Source organism: Excalfactoria chinensis, chromosome 25, assembly GCF_039878825.1.
Source record: "Excalfactoria chinensis isolate bCotChi1 chromosome 25, bCotChi1.hap2, whole genome shotgun sequence".
Taxonomy (NCBI): domain Eukaryota; kingdom Metazoa; phylum Chordata; class Aves; order Galliformes; family Phasianidae; genus Excalfactoria; species Excalfactoria chinensis.
This window is the reverse complement of record NC_092849.1, coordinates 3,922,967-3,940,274: the sequence shown is the minus strand read 5'-3', so window position 1 is coordinate 3,940,274 and position 17,308 is coordinate 3,922,967. Positions and strand designations below refer to the sequence as shown.

The window sequence follows — 17,308 nt, the reverse complement described above, 5'->3', positions numbered from 1 at the left end:
CATGGCTGTGCCGGTTTGTGGGCGTGGCCCCGCCAGTAGGCGGAGCTTCCTCAGTGGGGCGTGGCGGGGTGGGCGTGGTCCGAATTGTGGGCGGGGACTCCGGGTGCGGCCGGGCCACGCCCAGGGCGCGTGTGGGCGGAGCCTCGTTGGTGGGCGGGGCCTCGTTGGTGGGCGGGGCTTCTGTACGCGTGGGACCGACCCACGGGGCGGCATCACCCCACGGGGCAGCATCACCCCACAGACGGACCCCTATGGGGCGGCCCCCCGGCTCGCCGCGACCCCCCTCCGCTCGCGACCCCGCGGTCTCGCCCCGCCGTGGGCCCCGCGCTACGGGACCGGCTCCACGGCGCCGTCCCGGGGGGCTGCGGCGGACGGTCCCCACGCGGGGCCGCCCCCGTTGCCGTGGGGCCGGCAGCGTCGCACCGGCGGCGTCGCCCCGTCACCTTTGTCACGGAGCCGCGGTCTCCACGGGAGCGCTGGAGAGCTGCCGGCCGTGACCAGGACACCGAGCGGTTGCTACGACAACTGGCGCCCGCTGACGGGCTGCGCCGCTCCGCCGGGCGCCCACGGCCTCCACAGCGCCCCGCGGGGCTCCGCGCAGCAGGAGGCGGCCCCGCCGGCACCCCGCGCCCCGAGGGCCGCCCCGGGATGTGGGGAGCCGGGCACGAGCCCTCCTGAGCGGACGGGGGGGGGCGGACCGGGGCCACCCCATGAGCTAAGGGCGGAGATCCGGGCGGGGGGCACGCGGCGGGACGGGGGGGGGGGCGGCGGCGTCCAGCCCACGGCGACGGCTGCCCCCATGTTGGACCACAGGAGCAGGATGGAGAGCTGGCGGCAGGAGAAGGTGAGCGGCAGCCCCGCAGCCCGTAGCCGTAGCCCACAGCCCGTAGCTCATAGCCCGTAGCCCACAGCCCAGAGACCCACGGCCGGGCCGTATGTGGCCGTAGCGCGGGGCCGAGGTGCGGGGAGGTTGGGCTGCGGGTGCTGAACTTCAGGCCTTACGTGGGACACGTGGGCTCCCACCCCAGGAACAGCCCGTCGGGACGCTGCATCCCGGTGTGGGGTGGGGAAGGACAGACCCCAAAGCACAGCAAAACCCCACAGCGGGAGCAGAGAGTCTGCGGGGTCAGCGCTGGGGGGGGCGGCAGGAGGGCAGGGGGCTGCACGTGGGGTCCCATCGGCTGCACTTCCCCTCGAGGTGCTGCTCACCCTGGGGCCGTGATGCTGTTTCCCATTGGGGGGGTTTGGGGCCGAGACCCCAATGTTGTACCCACGGGGCTTCAGGTGTCTGTGCTGGGTGGGCACGGGGGGACGGGGGAGGGTTCGGCGAGGAGCAGCGGTGCCCAGTGGGCTGGGGTAGCGATGTGTCACCCCAAAGGCGCTATTGGGGTCACCTTGAACGCCCCCTTGGGATCACCCCAAAGGTTCCGTCGGGGTCACCCCGAGGTTTCTGTTGGGGTTTCCCCGAAGGCTCCATTGGGATTCCATGGAGGGCTCCGTTGGGGTCGCCCCAAAGGCTCCATCGGTTCGCCCCTTTGCAAAGCAGCAACGGCAGGAAAACAGCCCCGCGGCCGCTGACTAATGAGGCCTTAATGCAGCGAGCACAGCTGGCCGCGGGGCCGCAGCACGGCGGGGGGGAAACAGCAGGGACGGCAGCGGGGGGGGAGGTCGGGGTCCTCCAGGGTCCTGCGGGGTCCTGCGGGGTCCCGCGGGGTCCTCGGCGCTCACACAAAGCCCGCAGGTGGAGCAGATCCTGTCCGAGTTCCGGCTGAGAGAGGAGGACCTGCGGAAGGTGATGCACCGCATGCAGAAGGAGATGGACCGCGGGCTGAAGCTGGAGACGCACGAGGAGGCGTCGGTCAAAATGCTGCCCACCTACGTGCGCTCCACGCCAGAGGGGTCGGGTAAGGAGCCGTGGGGCTGAACCCCCACGTGGAGCAGTGGGACGGCCAGCAGTGCCCCACGGTGCCCCACAGTGCCCCACACGTCCCCATTGCTGCAGAGGTCGGGGATTTCCTCTCGCTGGACCTGGGCGGCACCAACTTCCGCGTGATGCTGGTGAAGGTGGGGGAGGGCGAGGAGGGGCAGTGGAAGGTGAAGACCAAGCACCAGATGTACTCCATCCCCGAGGACGCCATGACGGGGACGGCCGAGATGGTGAGCGGGGGCCCAAGGGGTCTTCAGTGCGGGGGGAAGGGGGGGGTCCCCACCGTGGTGTGCGGTGTGGGGACAGCGAGGTGCTGGGATGGAGCGGTGGGGACGTGCTGGTGCTGAGGACAGAGTGGTGTGGGTAGGGGGATGCTGGGGATGGGGTGGTGCTGGGGATGGGGGCTGGGGGCGCTGCAGTGCCGTCCCTCCTGTCGCCCCCAGCTCTTCGACTACATCTCCGAGTGCATCTCTGACTTCCTGGACAAGCACCAGATGAAGCACAAAAAGCTGCCCCTGGGCTTCACCTTCTCCTTCCCCGTGCGGCACGAGGACATCGACAAGGTGAGGGGATGGCGGGGTGGGGGGACACGGCGCCTCCACGACCCACACCCACAATGCTGCCCCACAGGGCATCCTGCTCAACTGGACCAAGGGCTTCAAGGCCTCGGGAGCGGAGGGGAACAACGTGGTGGGGCTGCTGCGGGACGCCATCAAACGGCGCGGGGTGAGACGTCCCCCCCAGCCCCGCTGTCACCGTCTGTGTCCTCCCCTGGGATCCGCCATCACTGTGTGTCCCCATATCCACCATCACTGTGTGTCCCCATCCCGTACCCACCATCACTGTGTGTCCCCATATCCACCATCACTGTGTGCCCCCATCCCATACCCACCATCACTGTGTGTCCCCATCCTGTACCCACCATCACTGTGTGTCCCCATATCCACCATCACTGTGTGTCCCCATCCCATACCCACCATCACTGTGTGTCCCCATCCCATACCCACCATCACTGTGTGTCCCCATCCCGTACCCACCATCACTGTGTGTCCCCATCCCATACCCACCATCACTGTGTGTCCCCATCCCGTACCCACCATCACTGTGTGTCCCCATATCCACCATCACTGTGTGTCCCCATCCCATACCCACCATCACTGTGTGTCCCCATCCCATATCCACCATCACTGTGTGCCCCCATCCCGTACCCACCATCACTGTGTGTCCCCATATCCACCATCACTGTGTGTCCCCATACCCACCATCACTGTGTGTCCCCATCCCGTACCCACCATCACTGTATTTCTCCCCCCTGGTGCAGGACTTTGAGATGGACGTGGTGGCCATGGTGAACGACACTGTTGCCACCATGATCTCCTGCTACTACGAGGACCACCGCTGCGAGGTCGGCATGATCGTGGGTAAGGGGCTGCAGGGTCACAGCGGGGGGACAGCGGGGGGCACCGGGTGACCCCAGACCCCAAAGCTGCCCCCCACCCCCCGCAGGGACGGGCTGCAACGCCTGCTACATGGAGGAGATGCACAACGTGGAGCTGGTGGAGGGCGACGAGGGCCGCATGTGCGTGAACACGGAGTGGGGCGCCTTCGGGGCGTCGGGGGAGCTGGACGAGTTCCTGCTGGAGTACGACCGCGTGGTGGACGAGACCTCGCTTAACCCCGGTCAGCAGCTGTAAGGAGTGGGGCGGCGGCGGCTCCTTCCCATGCGGGCGTTGGGGGCAGCGGGGCCTTGACGCTGCGCCGCCCCCAGCTACGAGAAGATCATCGGGGGCAAATACATGGGGGAGATCGTGCGGCTGGTGCTGCTGCGGCTGGTGGACGAGAACCTGCTGTTCAGCGGGCAGAGCTGCGAGAAGCTCAAGACGCGCGGAGCCTTCGAGACGCGCTTCGTGTCGCAGGTGGAGAGGTAGGGGGACATGGGGGGATATGGGGGGACATGGGGGGACATGGGGGGACACGGGGGTCCCCTGCCCCGTTCCTCTGCCCTATGTCCCACGCTGGGGTCCCCCATCTCCTCCCCACACACCTCTGTCCCACCGCAGCGATTCAGGCGACCGCAAGCAGATCTACAACATCCTCACGGCCTTCGGGCTGCTGCCCTCGGGGTCGGACTGCGACATCGTGCGCATGGTGTGCGAGAGCGTGTCCACACGTGCAGCTCAGATGTGCTCGGCCGGGCTGGCCGGCGTCATCAACCGCATGCGGGAGAGCCGCAGCCAGGAGACCCTCAAGATCACGGTGGGGGTGGACGGCTCCGTCTACAAACTGCACCCCAGGTGACACCATGGGGGGGTGGGGGGGTTTCACCCCCTCCCAGCCTCCGGCCCCCTCTTTCCCAGCGCCCCGATGCTCCGTTTGCTCCTCCTAACCCCAACCTCTCCTTGGCCTGACTCTAACCATGACCAGAACTTGAGCCATAACACTAAGACTAGCCGTAGCCATAGACCTAATTGTAACCATGAGCCTAACCCTAACCATCATGAAAACCATTATCCTAACTCTAGCCATCATCCTAACCATAACCCTTACCCTAATCCTAACCCTAACCGTAACCGTAACCCGAATCCTTACCCTAACCCTAACCCTGGCCGTATCGGTAGCCCTAACCACAGCCATACCCCTCATCCCACCCCTACCCCAAACCTTCTCCCTCCCCCCGCAGCTTCAAGGACCGTTTCCACGCCACCGTCCGGCAGCTGACCCCGGGCTGCGACATCACCTTCATCCAGTCGGAGGAGGGCAGCGGGCGCGGGGCCGCGCTCATCTCGGCCGTGGCCTGCAAGATGGCGTGCATGATGGGGCAGTGAGCCGCACTGCGCGGCGGGGATGCACCGAGGAGCCGGGACCGATGTGGGAAGGGCTCGGATGGCGCCGGGACGGTGCCGGGGCTCCCCAATAAACGGGGTCAGCGTGGACTTCTCCTCTGGGAACGCTGTCCCAGCTGCTCTGTGTGGCCGCTCTGTGTGGTCCCCCCCCCGAGACCCCCGGACCATCCTGGAGACAAGGACGAAGTGCCGGGGGAGCCGCGGCCCCTGTTGTGGGGCAGCACCTGGTGACCCCAAACCTGGTGGCCCCCCAGAACTCAGCACCCCCAACCCGCTCGGTTCTGGTGGTCGCAGCCCCACGGTGACGTGTGGAGCTCAGAGCAATCAACCATCATGGGGCTCACAGCTGCGGGCCCCCACTCTCACAATCCCACGGGGGCCGTAGGGGCACCTCGGGGTCTGGGGCTCCCTGCCGTGTAGGGCCTCTGTGGGGTGACACAGGCAGATGGAGCCCCGTGGGGCTGGGGACACCCTGGGGGTAATGGGGCCGTTGAGTGGCACTACACGGTATGGGGACCTCCTGGGGGCAGGGGGACATCTGGGGGCACCCCGGGGTCTGGGAAGGAGCAAACAGCCCCTGGGGTCCTGTGCTCTGCCTGCTCCCATCAGCTGCAGGACGTCCTGTGCTCTCATGGGCTGCGGCCAGAAAAAGGATCTTCTGTGCTCGGATTGCCTGGGAGCAGCAGAATGGGATCCACAGGATGGGATCCACAGAACGGGATCCACAGGACGGGATCCGCAGAATGGGATCTGCTGGGCTCAGCTTGGCCCCCGTCACTGCGTCCCCGCCATCACACTGTCCCCAAACCCCCATGTCCCCGCAGGGTCCCCGTCCCTGAGCTCGCTGTGCACCTGCCCCCGTAGCCCCATCTCTGAGGTTCCCACGTGTCAGCCCCCCCATCTCCAGAGCCCCTGTGTGCCCCCGCGGCCAAATAAAACCCGAATCGAAAGGGCAATGGCAGAGATGAGCAGCTTTATTGCGTGGGAATGTGGTGCAGGAGGAAGGCTGGGACGGGGCTGCAGGTCTCGTTTTGGGGTCTGAGCACAGGATGTGGGGTCTGAGCACACGATGTGGGGCTCCGGCACAGGATGTGGGGCACAGGATGTGGGCTCTGGCCGCGCTCAGCCCTTGCACAGCTGCAGGGTGGTGCACACAGAGCGGGGATCGCTGTCGTCCTGCAGCGCGTCGCTGAGCTGCTGCCGGAGCTTCTTGCCCAGCTGCCTGCAGATCCCCTTCTGGCGCTTCTTGGCACCGCAGACCTTGTCCAATGCTGCGCTGACGGCCTCCTGCGGGTCCCGGCCCGGGCTGTCAGTGGGGCTGCAGCCACTGCGTCCCCCTGAACCTGCCGGGACCCCCCGGCCCCACTCACCTCATCGGGGTCGTCACCAACGATCTTCTGCAGCTTCTTCACCAGGCTGACGCAGGCGCCGCATTTAATCCCTTTGCCGGGTCCCGTCGCGTCCCCCTCGTCTGCATCCCACTGTGGGGACAGCACAGACCCTCAGAGCGCTGCCGCCCATCCACCCTCCCGTGCTCCCACCCGGTGTGGGGCTGCCCCACAGCCAAGGTGCATCCTTACCACGGCCGGGCCGTCCTTCAGCAGCTGCCATTGCTGCTCCCAGGGGCTCTCAGCGGCCACGTCCCGTTGGTCGTCATGGGGCAGCTCGGTCACGGCCACCTGCACGGCTGGGGGTGGAAGGAGTCACTGACAGCCCGGAGTGACAGCCCGGAGTGCTCCTGGTACCCCCTGCCCCATCGCACATCCCCCGGTCACACACAGACCCTTCCCCACGTCCCCATATCCGCGCCCTCCCCGTCCCATTCTAGACCCCACATTCCCCCCATGTCCCCCCCATCCCCCCCGCATTCCCAGCCCCGTTACCGGCTGCCACGGCCAGCAGGACGATGAGCGCGGCAGCCATGTCAGTGTCAGTGTCAGTGTCAGTGCAGCCGTCAGCCCCGCGTCCCGCCCCGCCTTTATAGCCCCGCGGACACGCGGTGGGGGCGGCTGGGCCACTCAGAGCGGGGGAAACGCGACGAGGCCTTAAAATGGAAAAGGACCGACCGTCCGGCCCACACCTCCGCCCCAAACCATCCGCCCCACACCGCTTCATACCTCCGGCCCACACCGCTTCACAGCGCTTCACACCTCCGCCCAGCGCCACCGCGGCAGGAAGCGGGGCGGGGGGGGGTTGTCACACCGGGCCCGTCCGGCTGCACGTCCTGCAGACCTGGCGCTCCGTGCCGCCATCCCGGCTGTCCCGTCCCGTCCCGGTGCTCTCGGTGCCGCCGCTCATCCCCCGTTGGTGGCGGGTCCTGGACGCGGGATGCGGGTCCGGGCCCGGCCGTCACCATGGCGACAGCGCCCCGCGGCCGCGCCGCTCTGACGTCACTTCCGCCACGCGGTTACGCCGCTTCCGCTCCCCGAGTTCGCGCCGCTCCGCGTCCCGCCCCGATGCGGCCCGGGCCGCGTGCAGCCGCCGGCGGGCGCCCCCGTGACCTTTGACCTCTGACCCCGTACGACACCGCGTGGGGGGGAGCCGCGTGTGTGCGGGGGGCGGCGGCGCGTACCGGGACGGGGGGCGGGGGAGATCCGGGTACCGGGGGGTCACGCGGTGCGGGGCCGTCCGGTACCGGGCTGTCCGTCCGCGTCCGTCCGCGGTCCCCGTGGCGCTCGTCGCTCGCCGTTCACACCGACGCTCCTCCCGCTCGTTCCCGCAGGTGCCGCCATGTTTCCGGCCGCCCCCCCCACGTTTCCCCGCGTCGGCGGCTCCTTCTCGGACCGCTCCCAGCGCTTCCGGTTGGGCCGGCGCAGCTTCGCGCGGCAGTTCGCGCATCTCTACGCCTCGCGGCTGCTCCACGTGCGGCCCGGCCTGCAGCGGAGCGCGCGGCTCCGGTGGGGTGAGACACGAACCGACCCGGCCCCGACACACGGAGCGACACACACGGGGCGGGGCTGGAGCAGCGGCAGCGCGGTGGGGGGGGAAGCAATAGGCACAGACTGAACCCCGTGGCCCCGCAGGTGACGATGTGCTGCTGCGGAAGCTGTGCCAGCTGCAGCCCGGCGAGCGCTGCTGCGTGGTGGGGACGCTGTTCAAGGCCATGCGGCTGCAGCCCTCCGTCCTGCAGGAGATCAATGAGGAGGTAGGGGTCAGCCCCCCCTTCCCCATCACTTCCTCCTTGGCTGCCGTGCTGGCAGCTCGCTAAGTGGAAGCAGCTGGGGAGCAGCACCGGCAGAGGGTGTGTGCGCCCCACAGAACTGGGGGTCTCTCTCTCGCCCTCCCCACCCGGCAGCACAACCTGGTGCCGCAGCCCCCCCTGGCCAAGTACATTGACCCGTCGGACGAGCTGGTGCTGGAGGACGAGCTGCAGCGCATCAAACTGACCGGGAACATCGAGGTGTCGCGGCTGGTGACAGGTAGGGGACGGCAGTGGGACGGCAGTGGGGCAGCAGTGGGGTGGTGGTGGCCCAGATGGTGATGGTGAGGCTGAGTGCCCTCCCTCCCGCCGCAGGCACCGTGCTCGCCGTGTACGGCCACGAGCAGGAGGATGGCAGGTTCCTGGTGGAGGAGCACTGCTTTGCCCACCTGCCCCCGCAGCCGCCGTGGCGCGGTCCCAGCACCGACAGGTGAGTTCCCGTCGTGTCCCCATTGTGTCTCCGTGCGGCCCTGGGAGCCATTCATCCCATCCATCCTGCGGGACGCAATGGGGGCTGCAGTCCTGTGCCCGCCCCCCGCCCAGGTTCGTGCTGCTGGCTTCGGGGCTGGGGCTGGGCAGCGGCAGCGGCGAGTCCCTGCTGGGCACGCAGCTGCTGGTGGATGCGGTGACGGGGCAGCTGGGCGCTGAGGGCCAGCAGAGCTGTGCTGCGCTCATCTCCCGCGTCCTGCTGGCCGGGAACCTTCTGAGCCAGAGCACACAGAGCCGTGACAGCCTGCACAAGGTATGGGGAGACTGGGGGGGCCCGGCAGGAGGGAGGGAGGGAGGGATGGAGAGAGATCATGCTCCTCACCGCATCCTCACCGCTGCAGGCCAAGTATTTGACCAAGAAAACACAAGCTGCCAGCGTGGAGGCGGTGAAGATGCTGGATGAGATCCTGCTGCAGTTCTGCGTGAGTGCCTGGGCTGAGAGCGGCTCCCGCAGCCCCTCAGCCCCCAACAGCCTCACTCTGCCCGCAGAGCTCCGTGCCTGTGGACGTGATGCCTGGAGAGTTTGACCCCACCAACTACACGCTGCCACAGCAGCCTCTGCACCGCTGCATGCTGCCCCTCTCCAGCGCCTACCCCACGCTGCAGCTCGTCACCAACCCCTACCAGGCTGACGTGGATGGCGTCCGGTGAGGCACAAAGTGTCTGCGAGGCTAGGATGCCACTGGTGGCACAGGGTTCTGCTTCAGGTTGCACTGAATACAGATCCACCCTCAAAATACAGGTTTCTGGGGACGTCAGGGCAAAACATCAGTGACATCTATAAGTACAGCAGCCTGGACGACTACCTGGAGATCCTGGAGTGGACGCTGCTGGCGGGACACATCAGCCCCACGGCCCCCGACACGCTGGGTAAGGGGCTGCGGGGTCCCGGTGCCACACAGTGGGGTGCTGGGTTGGGTTCCCCCGCTCACTCTGCTCCTGCAGGCTGCTACCCCTTCTACAACTCGGATCCCTTCATCCTCACCGACTGCCCACACGTCTATTTCTGCGGCAACGCGCCCAAGTTCCAGTCCAAGCTGCTGACTGGTGAGTCCCTGCTGCTGCCTGTCCCCATCCCCATCCCTCTTCGTGCTGTGACGCCTGCCTGTCCCGCAGGGGAGGACGGGCAGCGGGTGCTGCTGGTGGCAGTGCCAGCCTTCAGTGCCACGCAGACCGCCTGCCTCATCAACCTGCGCGACCTCAGCTGCCAGCCCATCAGCTTCTCCGTCTTTGGTGCCGAGGACGACAGTGACATGGAGGTGGGGCAGTGACAGCACAGCCGTCACCTCGTTCCCCTCTGGTGCGGTACGGGGGAGAAGCGATGCGGTGCTGCTACCAATACAGCTTTGTTTATTTGTGTAACAAAACCACGCCAGGGCCCTGCCCTGCTTCCTCCATGCTGTCACAGTGTCACCACCAGCTGCCTGGGCACGGGGATGTGTGTGTGTGTGTGTGTGTGTGTGTGCATGCCCAGCCCAGGGGCTCCGGGAGCACGGTGCCCCCATGGAGCACCCGGAGGCAGGAGCGAGGGGACGGGCATCCCCTAATCGCCAAAGTTCACGGTGTAGGTCTCTGCGGTGGTGAAGGGCTGTGCCGTCCCTGTGCCCACATCCCACATCTCCGTCTCCGTCACCAGCTCGGTCACCACCTCCGTTTCAGTCTCCATCTCCCAGGTGCCGGCTGTGGGCGGCTCCTGGCTCCACGGCGCGTACGTGGTGCTGCTGACCGGGACGGGCAGCGCCGTGCTGGGTGATGGAGCCGTGGGGAGGCCGGCGGTGCTGGCGGTGCCGTTCAGTCGCCGCAGCCTCATCCGCTCGCGGAGCCGCTGCCGGAGCCGCAGGCGCTGGCGCAGCCGCAAGCGCTCGCGGAGCGTCATGGGGCGGCCGGGCACCACGCGGCGGATGGGCCGGTTCCCGTTCATGGCCATGATCTCACGGATGCGCTTCCAGTTGGAGCGCGCCAGCACGAAGTTGCACTGGGTGGCCCCGATGTCGTAGAAGACGCTGCAGGTCTTGGTGCTGGGGTTGTAGCCCTCGGCCCGCGCCGACACGCGGTACTCACCCGGGTTCAGGATGCGCCAGTAGTCCCCGCCGCTGGCTGCGGGCGGCAAAGGGGTGAGGGGGCTGCGGGGCCGTCCCTGTCCACCGCGCTCCTGCCACGTCCCACCCCCCCTCCTACCTGTCCTGACGCTGTGCTTGATGCCGCCCACCACAATGGTGGCGTTGGCGATGGGCTCTCCCTGCTGGTCTGTCACCAAACCTTTGATCCCCCGGTGGGTCTGCACAGAAGGGGACGAGGGCGGCGCGTGGGGACGAGGGGGCGACCACTAGCTCCTGGCACCGGACCGCCGTGCCTACCTGCTCCATGAAGGTGAGCAGCGACTCCTTGTTGTTCTCCCACTCCTGCTGCAGCTCGCTCTCGTGGGGGAACTTGTCGCAGCCCAGGTAGACGGAGAGCTCCAGGCAGTTGGTGTGCAGGTAGCTGAAGTCATTCATGCCTGCCAAAATCCCAATGGGGCGAGCGCTGCACGTTCCCTCCTCCCACCCCCCGTCTCGCTGTCGCAGTGGCATCCCTTAGGTGAGAACGGCCCTTGAGTCCGAGCGGTGCCACCTCAATGCCCACTTACTGCCGGCGCGGGGCTTCCACTTGGCGCCCTGCACGATGCCCATGGCCTCGGTGACGTCCTGCGCGTGGCAGCCCCCGCGGAAGGTCTCGGTCATGGTGAGGTGCGCCGAGGCATAGGAGATGGCCAGCCAGCGGAACACAGCGTGGTCGGGCGTCTCGTGCACCTCGGGCCGCTCACCGTCCTCATCCTCGTCCGGCGGGCGCGGGGCTGGGGGGGTCTCGCTGTGGGGCCGCGCCGCGTCGAAGGGGAAGGAGACGAACTTCTCCCCGCCCTGCAGGTTGGCTCCCAGCACAAAGGGGTTCTTCTCCATCCAGGCCACGATGGCTCTCGTCTCCACAGCCACCTGCGGAGGGGACGCTGTGCCACCCGTGTGCCACCCGTCCCGTTGTGTCGCCGCCACACTCGGGCTGGGCGTGCGCTCACCGCGGCGTCGTCCTGCAGGTAGTGCTCCGGGATGGGGATGTGGTGGCTGGGGAAGCGGTGCGGCACCAACTGCCGCTCCTCGGCTGCCCACAGCGGTGACGTCAGGTCGGGGAAGTTCTCAAAGAGGTCGAAGCCCTCCTCTGTCCAGTGGCCCAGCGCCCAGTTGCCCAGCTCGGAGCCCTGGGGAAGCGGTGACAGCCCCGTGGTGGCCCCAGTGCCACCACCAGCACCTCAGTGCCACCACCAGCACCCCAGTGCCACCGTTGCACCAGTGCAGTGTCACTGCCACCACTGTGCCACCGCCAGTCACCACCAGCTGCCCCATTTCCACCACATCCCCGCTGCCACCATCCCAACGCCGCCACTGTCCTAGCACCACGGCCCCAGTGCGACTCCCACCCCATTGACAACACCACCCTGGTGCCACCATCATCCCACTGCCACCATCCCAACGCCATCACCACCCCGGTGCCGCCCGCAGCTCCCCGCTCTCACCGCCTCTCGTGCCAGCTCGTAGCCGTCGGGGTTGAGCGAGGGCACGAGGTGGATGCGTGTCTCCGTGACCAGGCTGCGCACGCGGGGGTTGCCGTCCTGGTACTCCTTGCACAGGAACTGCATCAGCAGCAGCAGCAGCTCACGGCCCAGAGCCTCGTTGCCGTGCAGCCCCGCCGTGTAGCGGAACTCGGGCTCTCCTGCAGGGAGCCGGGGGTACGGGGTGTGTGGGGTGTGGGGTAAGGCACCCAGCCCTACCGCCTATGGGACAGCACAGCCACCGCTAGGGTCAGGGCCTGGGTTGCCTTTGGGGTCAGGGTTGGGGTTAGGGCCAGCTTTAGGACGAGGGTGAGGATTAGCTGTACATTTAGGGTCACGGTTAGGGTTAGGATAGGCTTTAGGGCAAGTGTTAGCTTCAGGGTCAGGGTTAAGGTTAGAGCTAGGGTTAGTTTTAGGTTCAGGTTTAGGGTTAGGGTTAGGGTAAGGCTTTGGCCATTGCTGCAGTGGGACAGGATTAGTGTTAGGGTTCCCGTAAGGCGTAGGGTTAAGGGTATGGGAGTGACAGGACTCAGGTGGGGGCACGGCCACCTGCAGCGTCCCCATGTCCCCCCTCACCCGTCTCGTGCTCCCCCGGGTTGTCGGAGATCTCCATGGCGTAGATCTTCAGCCCCCGTGAGCTCTTGCCGATGTTGTAGATGCGGGTGATGCCGGGGCACTCCTCGTTCACCACCTTCATCAGCTGCAGGGGGAGGGTTCAGGCGCTGGGAGGCAGCGCGGGGACATCAGTGTGTATGTGTGTATGGTGCCACCGTACCCACCTGCCTCATGTCCTTGTAGCTGTGGTGACGGAAGTCCAGGTTGTCGGCCGACGTCACCTCGTTCTGCTGCGTGTAGTAACTGCTGACGGCTGCGGGGGACAGCGATGTGTCCACGTGTCCCGGGACCACCAGCCCCACGTCCCCCCCTGGTGCCACTCACAGGAGAGGGGGCAGCCCAGCACTTCCATCCGCAGGCACAGGCTGCCGTTCCAGGTCTGCGGGTAGACGCGGATGTAACGGGCCACCATGGGCTCGGGGAACTCGGTCAGCACCGGCGTGTCCTTGTCCACGTTGCCATAGAACTTCTGGGATGGGCACCGCAGGGTGGCACAATGTGGCACAGTGTCCCCATTGCGCCCCCCATGTCACCCCTTCCCCCCCCCCATACCATCTCCTCATAGCCGTTGGTGTACATCACCCAGTTCTGGCTGTCATTGCTGAAGCCCACATAGAAGCTGGTGACGAAGTCCTCGCTGTGGGAGGGATGAAGGGGACAGTGTGGGACCCCTCAGCGCTGCCCCGCAGCCCCCCCCCACCCGCCGGCCCCGTACTGGATCTGGGAGTCTCGTCCCTGTGTGATGACTCCGGTGAACTTGGTGGTGCGGCGCGTGTCCACCTCCAGCCAGTGAGCGCGGCTGTCGTCCTCCGCACACCACGCGCCATCAAAGAAATCGTCCTCGTTGGGACCCGCCTGGGGACAGGGAGGGGACACGGGGTGAGGTGGGGACAGGGATGGGGATGGGATGGTGATAGCAATGGGGTGGTGATGGGATGGGGATGGGGACAGGAATGGGAACACTGATAGGGATGGGATAGGATGGAATGGGGACAGGACAGGGATGGGGACGGGATAGGGGTGAATGTCGATATGGGACGGGATGAACACCCACCTGCATGTTGAGGCGGCCACGCTGCGCGCCCAGCCCATGGCGCAGCATGGAGGAGGCCAGGATCTGGTCATCCTCCACACGATGGGACTCCATCCCGATGGGGGGGCACCCTGTGGGGACAGGGAGGGGAAGGACATGGCACTGCACTGTAGCGGCCCCGACCACGGGGATGGGAACACTCACTCGTCTTCTCCTCCGGTGGTGCCCACTCGTCCTCATCTGGCTCCCATTTCTTCCCACCCGGCTTTTTGGGTTTCCCTAGAAGAAAAGGACACAGTGAGGGGGGCACAGGCTGGGCAGGGACACAGGTTGGGGTCACCCACCTTTGCTGTCCTGGCCTTTCTCCTCTGCCCACGGATCCTCCTCCTCCTCCTTGCTGCTTCCGCCCTTCTTGGGCTTCCCTGGTGGGAGAGCAGCCATCAGGGATGGGAACAGGGACAGAAAGGGGACAGACAGGGATGGGGATGGGGACAGAGATGGGGACAGGAACAGGATGGGGACAGGCAGGGATGGGGCAGGGCTGTGCCACTGCTTCTCACAGGGCTTCGACTTCTCATCTGTCTCCATCTCCTCCTCTTTCTCCGGCTGCTTCTTGGGCTTGGGAGGTGGGAGCAGCCCGTAGTCCACTGTGGAGTGGGGATGGGAGTGAGGGGCTGGGACCCCCCTGGAGCCCCACAGAGCGCCCTGGGAGCAGGGGACGGGTCCTGGGGTCACTCACAGTCATCGTAGTCGGGTCGCTCCCAGCCCTCCTCGTAGTCACGCTCAGTCACAGGGCCGGGCAGTGGCACAGGGGGCTCCTTTGGTGTGGCTGGGGATGGCCAAAGGGTTTGGGGTGCCTATGGGGTCCCCTATGCCTCTGCAGGGTCATTGTGTCCCTATGGCATCTTCATGTCACTGTGAGCCCCCCCCTTACCCCATGCAGGACCACCATGCCTCCGTGGGGCCCCCTGCACCCCCACTCACTGGGATGTCCCCATACCCACCCCATCCCTGGTGACCCCAAACCCCACTCCCAGCACTGGGGTCACCCCTGTCCCTGTGTCCCCGCACTGACGCGTCGCTGCCTCCGGTTGGGGCCAGACCCGGTCGGGTTTCCTCCTGTTCGGGGGTTTGCGGGGCTTCTGCTGCCGCCGGATGTACTCAACTGGGGACAGAGGGGGACACTGACTGTGGGGCCACGAGGGATGGGACCCCACAGTGCCCCCGTGAGCCCAGCACCGTACAGTCCTCGTAGTCCTCCCGCTCCAGCTGCTCGTTGTAGTCCAGCGTCGGCGGCTCTGGCTCCTCAGGGACCTCTGTGGGGTGACGTGGGGACGAGGCACACGGAGGTCAGGGCAATGACGACAGGATGATGGAGATGAGGGACATGGCACCAGGGCACGGGGAGGTGGCACAGCGACACGGAGGGTGACACGGGACGTGGGGGGGCACTCACCTGCCTCAGGCTCAGGATGCTGATCCTCCCGGCCCCCCTCCCAGCGCTGGGTCGGCCGCTCCTCCGCCTCTTCTGAGGATGGGACACAGGGGGCCGTGATGTGCCGGGGTGGGACATGGGGGCATTGAGCTCTGCCCCAAAAGAGCCCCACAGTGTGACCCCCCCACTCACCTCGGCCTCTGCCATCCTCCTCCTCCTCCTCCTCCTCGGGGACCCACGGCTGCCCCACAGACAGCGAAGTCCCTGCTTCGTCCTCACCCTGCGGGGGCTGTGGGGCTGTAGGGGGCTCCCAGGGGCTGTCGGGTGGCTGCGGTGGCCTCGTGTCCAGGGGCTTCTTGGTGGCCTTGGGGGGCTTCTCCTTGGGGGGCTTCTCCTTGGGGGGCTTCTCCTTGGGAGGTTTCTCCTTGGGCTTTTTGGATCCCTTGGGGGGCTTTTCAGAGCCCTTGGGGGGCTTCTCTTTGGGCTTCTTGGGGGGCTTCTCCCCATTGGCGTTCTTGTCCCTGTCCTTCTTGGAGCCCCGCGTTCTCTCTTTGGGTTTCTTGGTGGGTTTGGGCGCTTTGTCCTTCTTGGGTTTCTTGGGCTCCTCGGGCTCCATCAGCCGCCCTGGAGGCTCTGGGGGGGCAGGGTGGGATGGAGGCAGCCCCTGCCAAGTGCCCTCGACCACCTCGGAGCCCCCACTGGGTGCCCCCAGCCCTGCCCAGTTCTCCCAGTTCTGTTCATTTCAGTTCACCCCGACTCCTTTCACACCCCCCAGTTCCCCCTGTGCCATCCATCCCAGTGCTCTCATCTTGGTTCCCCTCATCCCATTTCCCTCCATCTCAGCGCCCTCGTTTTGTTCCCCTCATCCCAGCTGCTCCCATCCCAGTTCCCCCAGTGCCCCCAGTTCCCCCACTCCAGTTTCCCCCATCCCAGTGACCCCACCTCAGTTCTCCCCCATCCCAACGTCCTCATTCCAGTTCCTCCCACCCCAGTTCCATCACCCCACGCTCCATCACCCCCGTCCCGTTATGCCCATCTGATCGCTTCCACCCCATCACCCCCCGCCCCATCGCCCCCCGCCCCGCACTCACCGCCGTTCCCCGCTCCCCGCTCCCCGCCGGTCCCGGGCTGAGCCCCGAGCCGCACATCGCTGCCGTCCGCTCCCGCAGCGCCGTCTCCGGGCGCCAGGAAACCGCGCAGGAACTCTTCGATCTCCGCGTCCGTCAGTGCGGGAGCGGCGGGGCTCGGCCCGGCCCCGGGCAGCACCGGGAGCAGCAGCAGCAACGGGAGCAGCGCGGCGGAGCGGGGCGGCATGGCGGAGCGGCACCGAGCGGAGCGGGACGGGACGGGACGGGACGGGATGAGGGGAGGGGGGGGGAGGAGGGGCGGCACCGCCCTGCGGGCCGGAGCGGTACTGACGGCGTGGGACGGAGCTGCGATGGCATTGCTATGATACTGCTCTGATACTGCACTGATATTACACTGATACTGCTCTGATACTGCTCTGATACTGCACTGATATTGCACTCGCATTGCACTTGCATTGCACTCATGCCACACTGGCATCGCACTGGCACTGCACTGGCATTTGCATCGCACTGACACTGCACTGGGGTTGCCCAGTTGCATTGGCACCGCATGGCAGCAGCGCTGCACAGCACCAGCAATCACGGCTGCACTGACGCTGCTCCGGATGGGCTCCCCGTGGCCCCTGCACGGGAACGGGCACAGCTGTGTCACTGCGTCGGCTCAGGGCTCGGAACCACCCCTTGGTGCCGCCCAGCATCGGGGTCACCCCCGTTATCCCCGTCCTGTGCCCCCAATCCCTCTGCGAGGCCCTGCAGGCTCCCCGGGCCCCACGGAGGCCGAGCCACGTGGCTGAGCCCCCCCCACGCTCGTCACACGTGTGGCCCCCAGCCCAGCTGTGACTCAGCACCCAGACACGCTGTGGCGGGGGTGGCTGACAAGGGGGGCTGCCCTGCGGCAACTGCAGCTTCCCAGTTCCTCCCAGTTCCTCCCAGTTCCTCCCAGTGCCCCCAGTTCACCCAATACTCCCCAGCCCCCTGGTGTTCCTGGTCCCCCGAGTGCTGCCCCCCCACACACAGTACAGCCCCCCCCCCACTTCCAGTCGCCCCATTCAGCAATCCCAGTGCAGGACGTGACTCCGGTCTGACTCCCAGTGCTGCT

General features: G+C 66.8%; 4 protein-coding genes across 8 annotated transcripts; 2 read left to right on the top strand and 2 right to left on the bottom strand.

The window, feature by feature from the left end:
• The first annotated feature begins 135 nt into the window (after positions 1–135).
• Positions 136–5,724, top strand: GCK (glucokinase). 3 transcript variants are annotated; one of them, XM_072356976.1, is made up of 10 exons: positions 136–844; positions 1,742–1,904; positions 2,003–2,157; positions 2,371–2,490; positions 2,558–2,653; positions 3,249–3,348; positions 3,434–3,617; positions 3,696–3,851; positions 3,988–4,221; positions 4,608–5,718. In XM_072356976.1, the coding sequence occupies exons 1-10, from the start codon at positions 800–802 to the stop codon at positions 4,750–4,752; spliced, it is 1,398 nt and encodes a 465-aa protein (XP_072213077.1). In that variant the 5' UTR covers positions 136–799; the 3' UTR covers positions 4,753–5,718. The 3 variants fall into 3 exon arrangements, with proteins under 3 accessions (XP_072213077.1, XP_072213078.1, XP_072213079.1); XM_072356977.1 differs by having other exon boundaries at positions 137–844; positions 3,434–3,607; positions 4,608–5,724; XM_072356978.1 differs by lacking the exons at positions 136–844; positions 1,742–1,904; positions 2,003–2,157; ... (1 more) ...; positions 2,558–2,653; positions 3,249–3,348 and having other exon boundaries at positions 3,468–3,607.
• An 8-nt stretch (positions 5,725–5,732) lies between these two features.
• On the bottom strand, positions 5,733–7,510 carry GNLY (granulysin). Of its 2 annotated transcripts, none has more exons than XM_072356982.1 (4): positions 7,406–7,510; positions 6,351–6,457; positions 6,141–6,251; positions 5,733–6,057 (listed from the first exon to the last, which is right to left on the bottom strand). In XM_072356982.1, exons 1-4 carry the CDS (start codon positions 7,500–7,502, stop codon positions 5,893–5,895), a joined length of 480 nt encoding a protein of 159 aa, XP_072213083.1. In that variant the 5' UTR covers positions 7,503–7,510; the 3' UTR covers positions 5,733–5,892. The 2 variants fall into 2 exon arrangements, with proteins under 2 accessions (XP_072213083.1, XP_072213084.1); XM_072356983.1 differs by lacking the exon at positions 7,406–7,510 and adding an exon at positions 6,654–6,862.
• On the top strand, positions 7,205–9,847 carry POLD2 (DNA polymerase delta 2, accessory subunit). 2 transcript variants are annotated; one of them, XM_072356980.1, is made up of 10 exons: positions 7,205–7,288; positions 7,794–7,915; positions 8,066–8,189; positions 8,285–8,399; positions 8,513–8,711; positions 8,800–8,880; positions 8,948–9,105; positions 9,201–9,328; positions 9,404–9,505; positions 9,575–9,847. In XM_072356980.1, the coding sequence occupies exons 2-10, from the start codon at positions 7,874–7,876 to the stop codon at positions 9,727–9,729; spliced, it is 1,104 nt and encodes a 367-aa protein (XP_072213081.1). In that variant the 5' UTR covers positions 7,205–7,288; positions 7,794–7,873; the 3' UTR covers positions 9,730–9,847. The 2 variants fall into 2 exon arrangements, with proteins under 2 accessions (XP_072213081.1, XP_072213080.1); XM_072356979.1 differs by lacking the exon at positions 7,205–7,288 and adding an exon at positions 7,501–7,672.
• A 34-nt stretch (positions 9,848–9,881) lies between these two features.
• Positions 9,882–16,476, bottom strand: AEBP1 (AE binding protein 1). Its single transcript, XM_072356975.1, has 21 exons — positions 16,213–16,476; positions 15,314–15,754; positions 15,143–15,214; positions 14,931–15,002; positions 14,762–14,851; positions 14,426–14,515; positions 14,247–14,333; positions 14,031–14,108; positions 13,891–13,965; positions 13,708–13,817; positions 13,369–13,508; positions 13,206–13,290; positions 12,978–13,122; positions 12,818–12,906; positions 12,615–12,738; positions 12,003–12,199; positions 11,508–11,687; positions 11,085–11,427; positions 10,816–10,955; positions 10,637–10,736; positions 9,882–10,555 (listed from the first exon to the last, which is right to left on the bottom strand). Exons 1-21 carry the CDS (start codon positions 16,433–16,435, stop codon positions 10,002–10,004), a joined length of 3,435 nt encoding a protein of 1,144 aa, XP_072213076.1. The 5' UTR covers positions 16,436–16,476; the 3' UTR covers positions 9,882–10,001.
• Between the last annotated feature and the right edge of the window lie 832 nt (positions 16,477–17,308).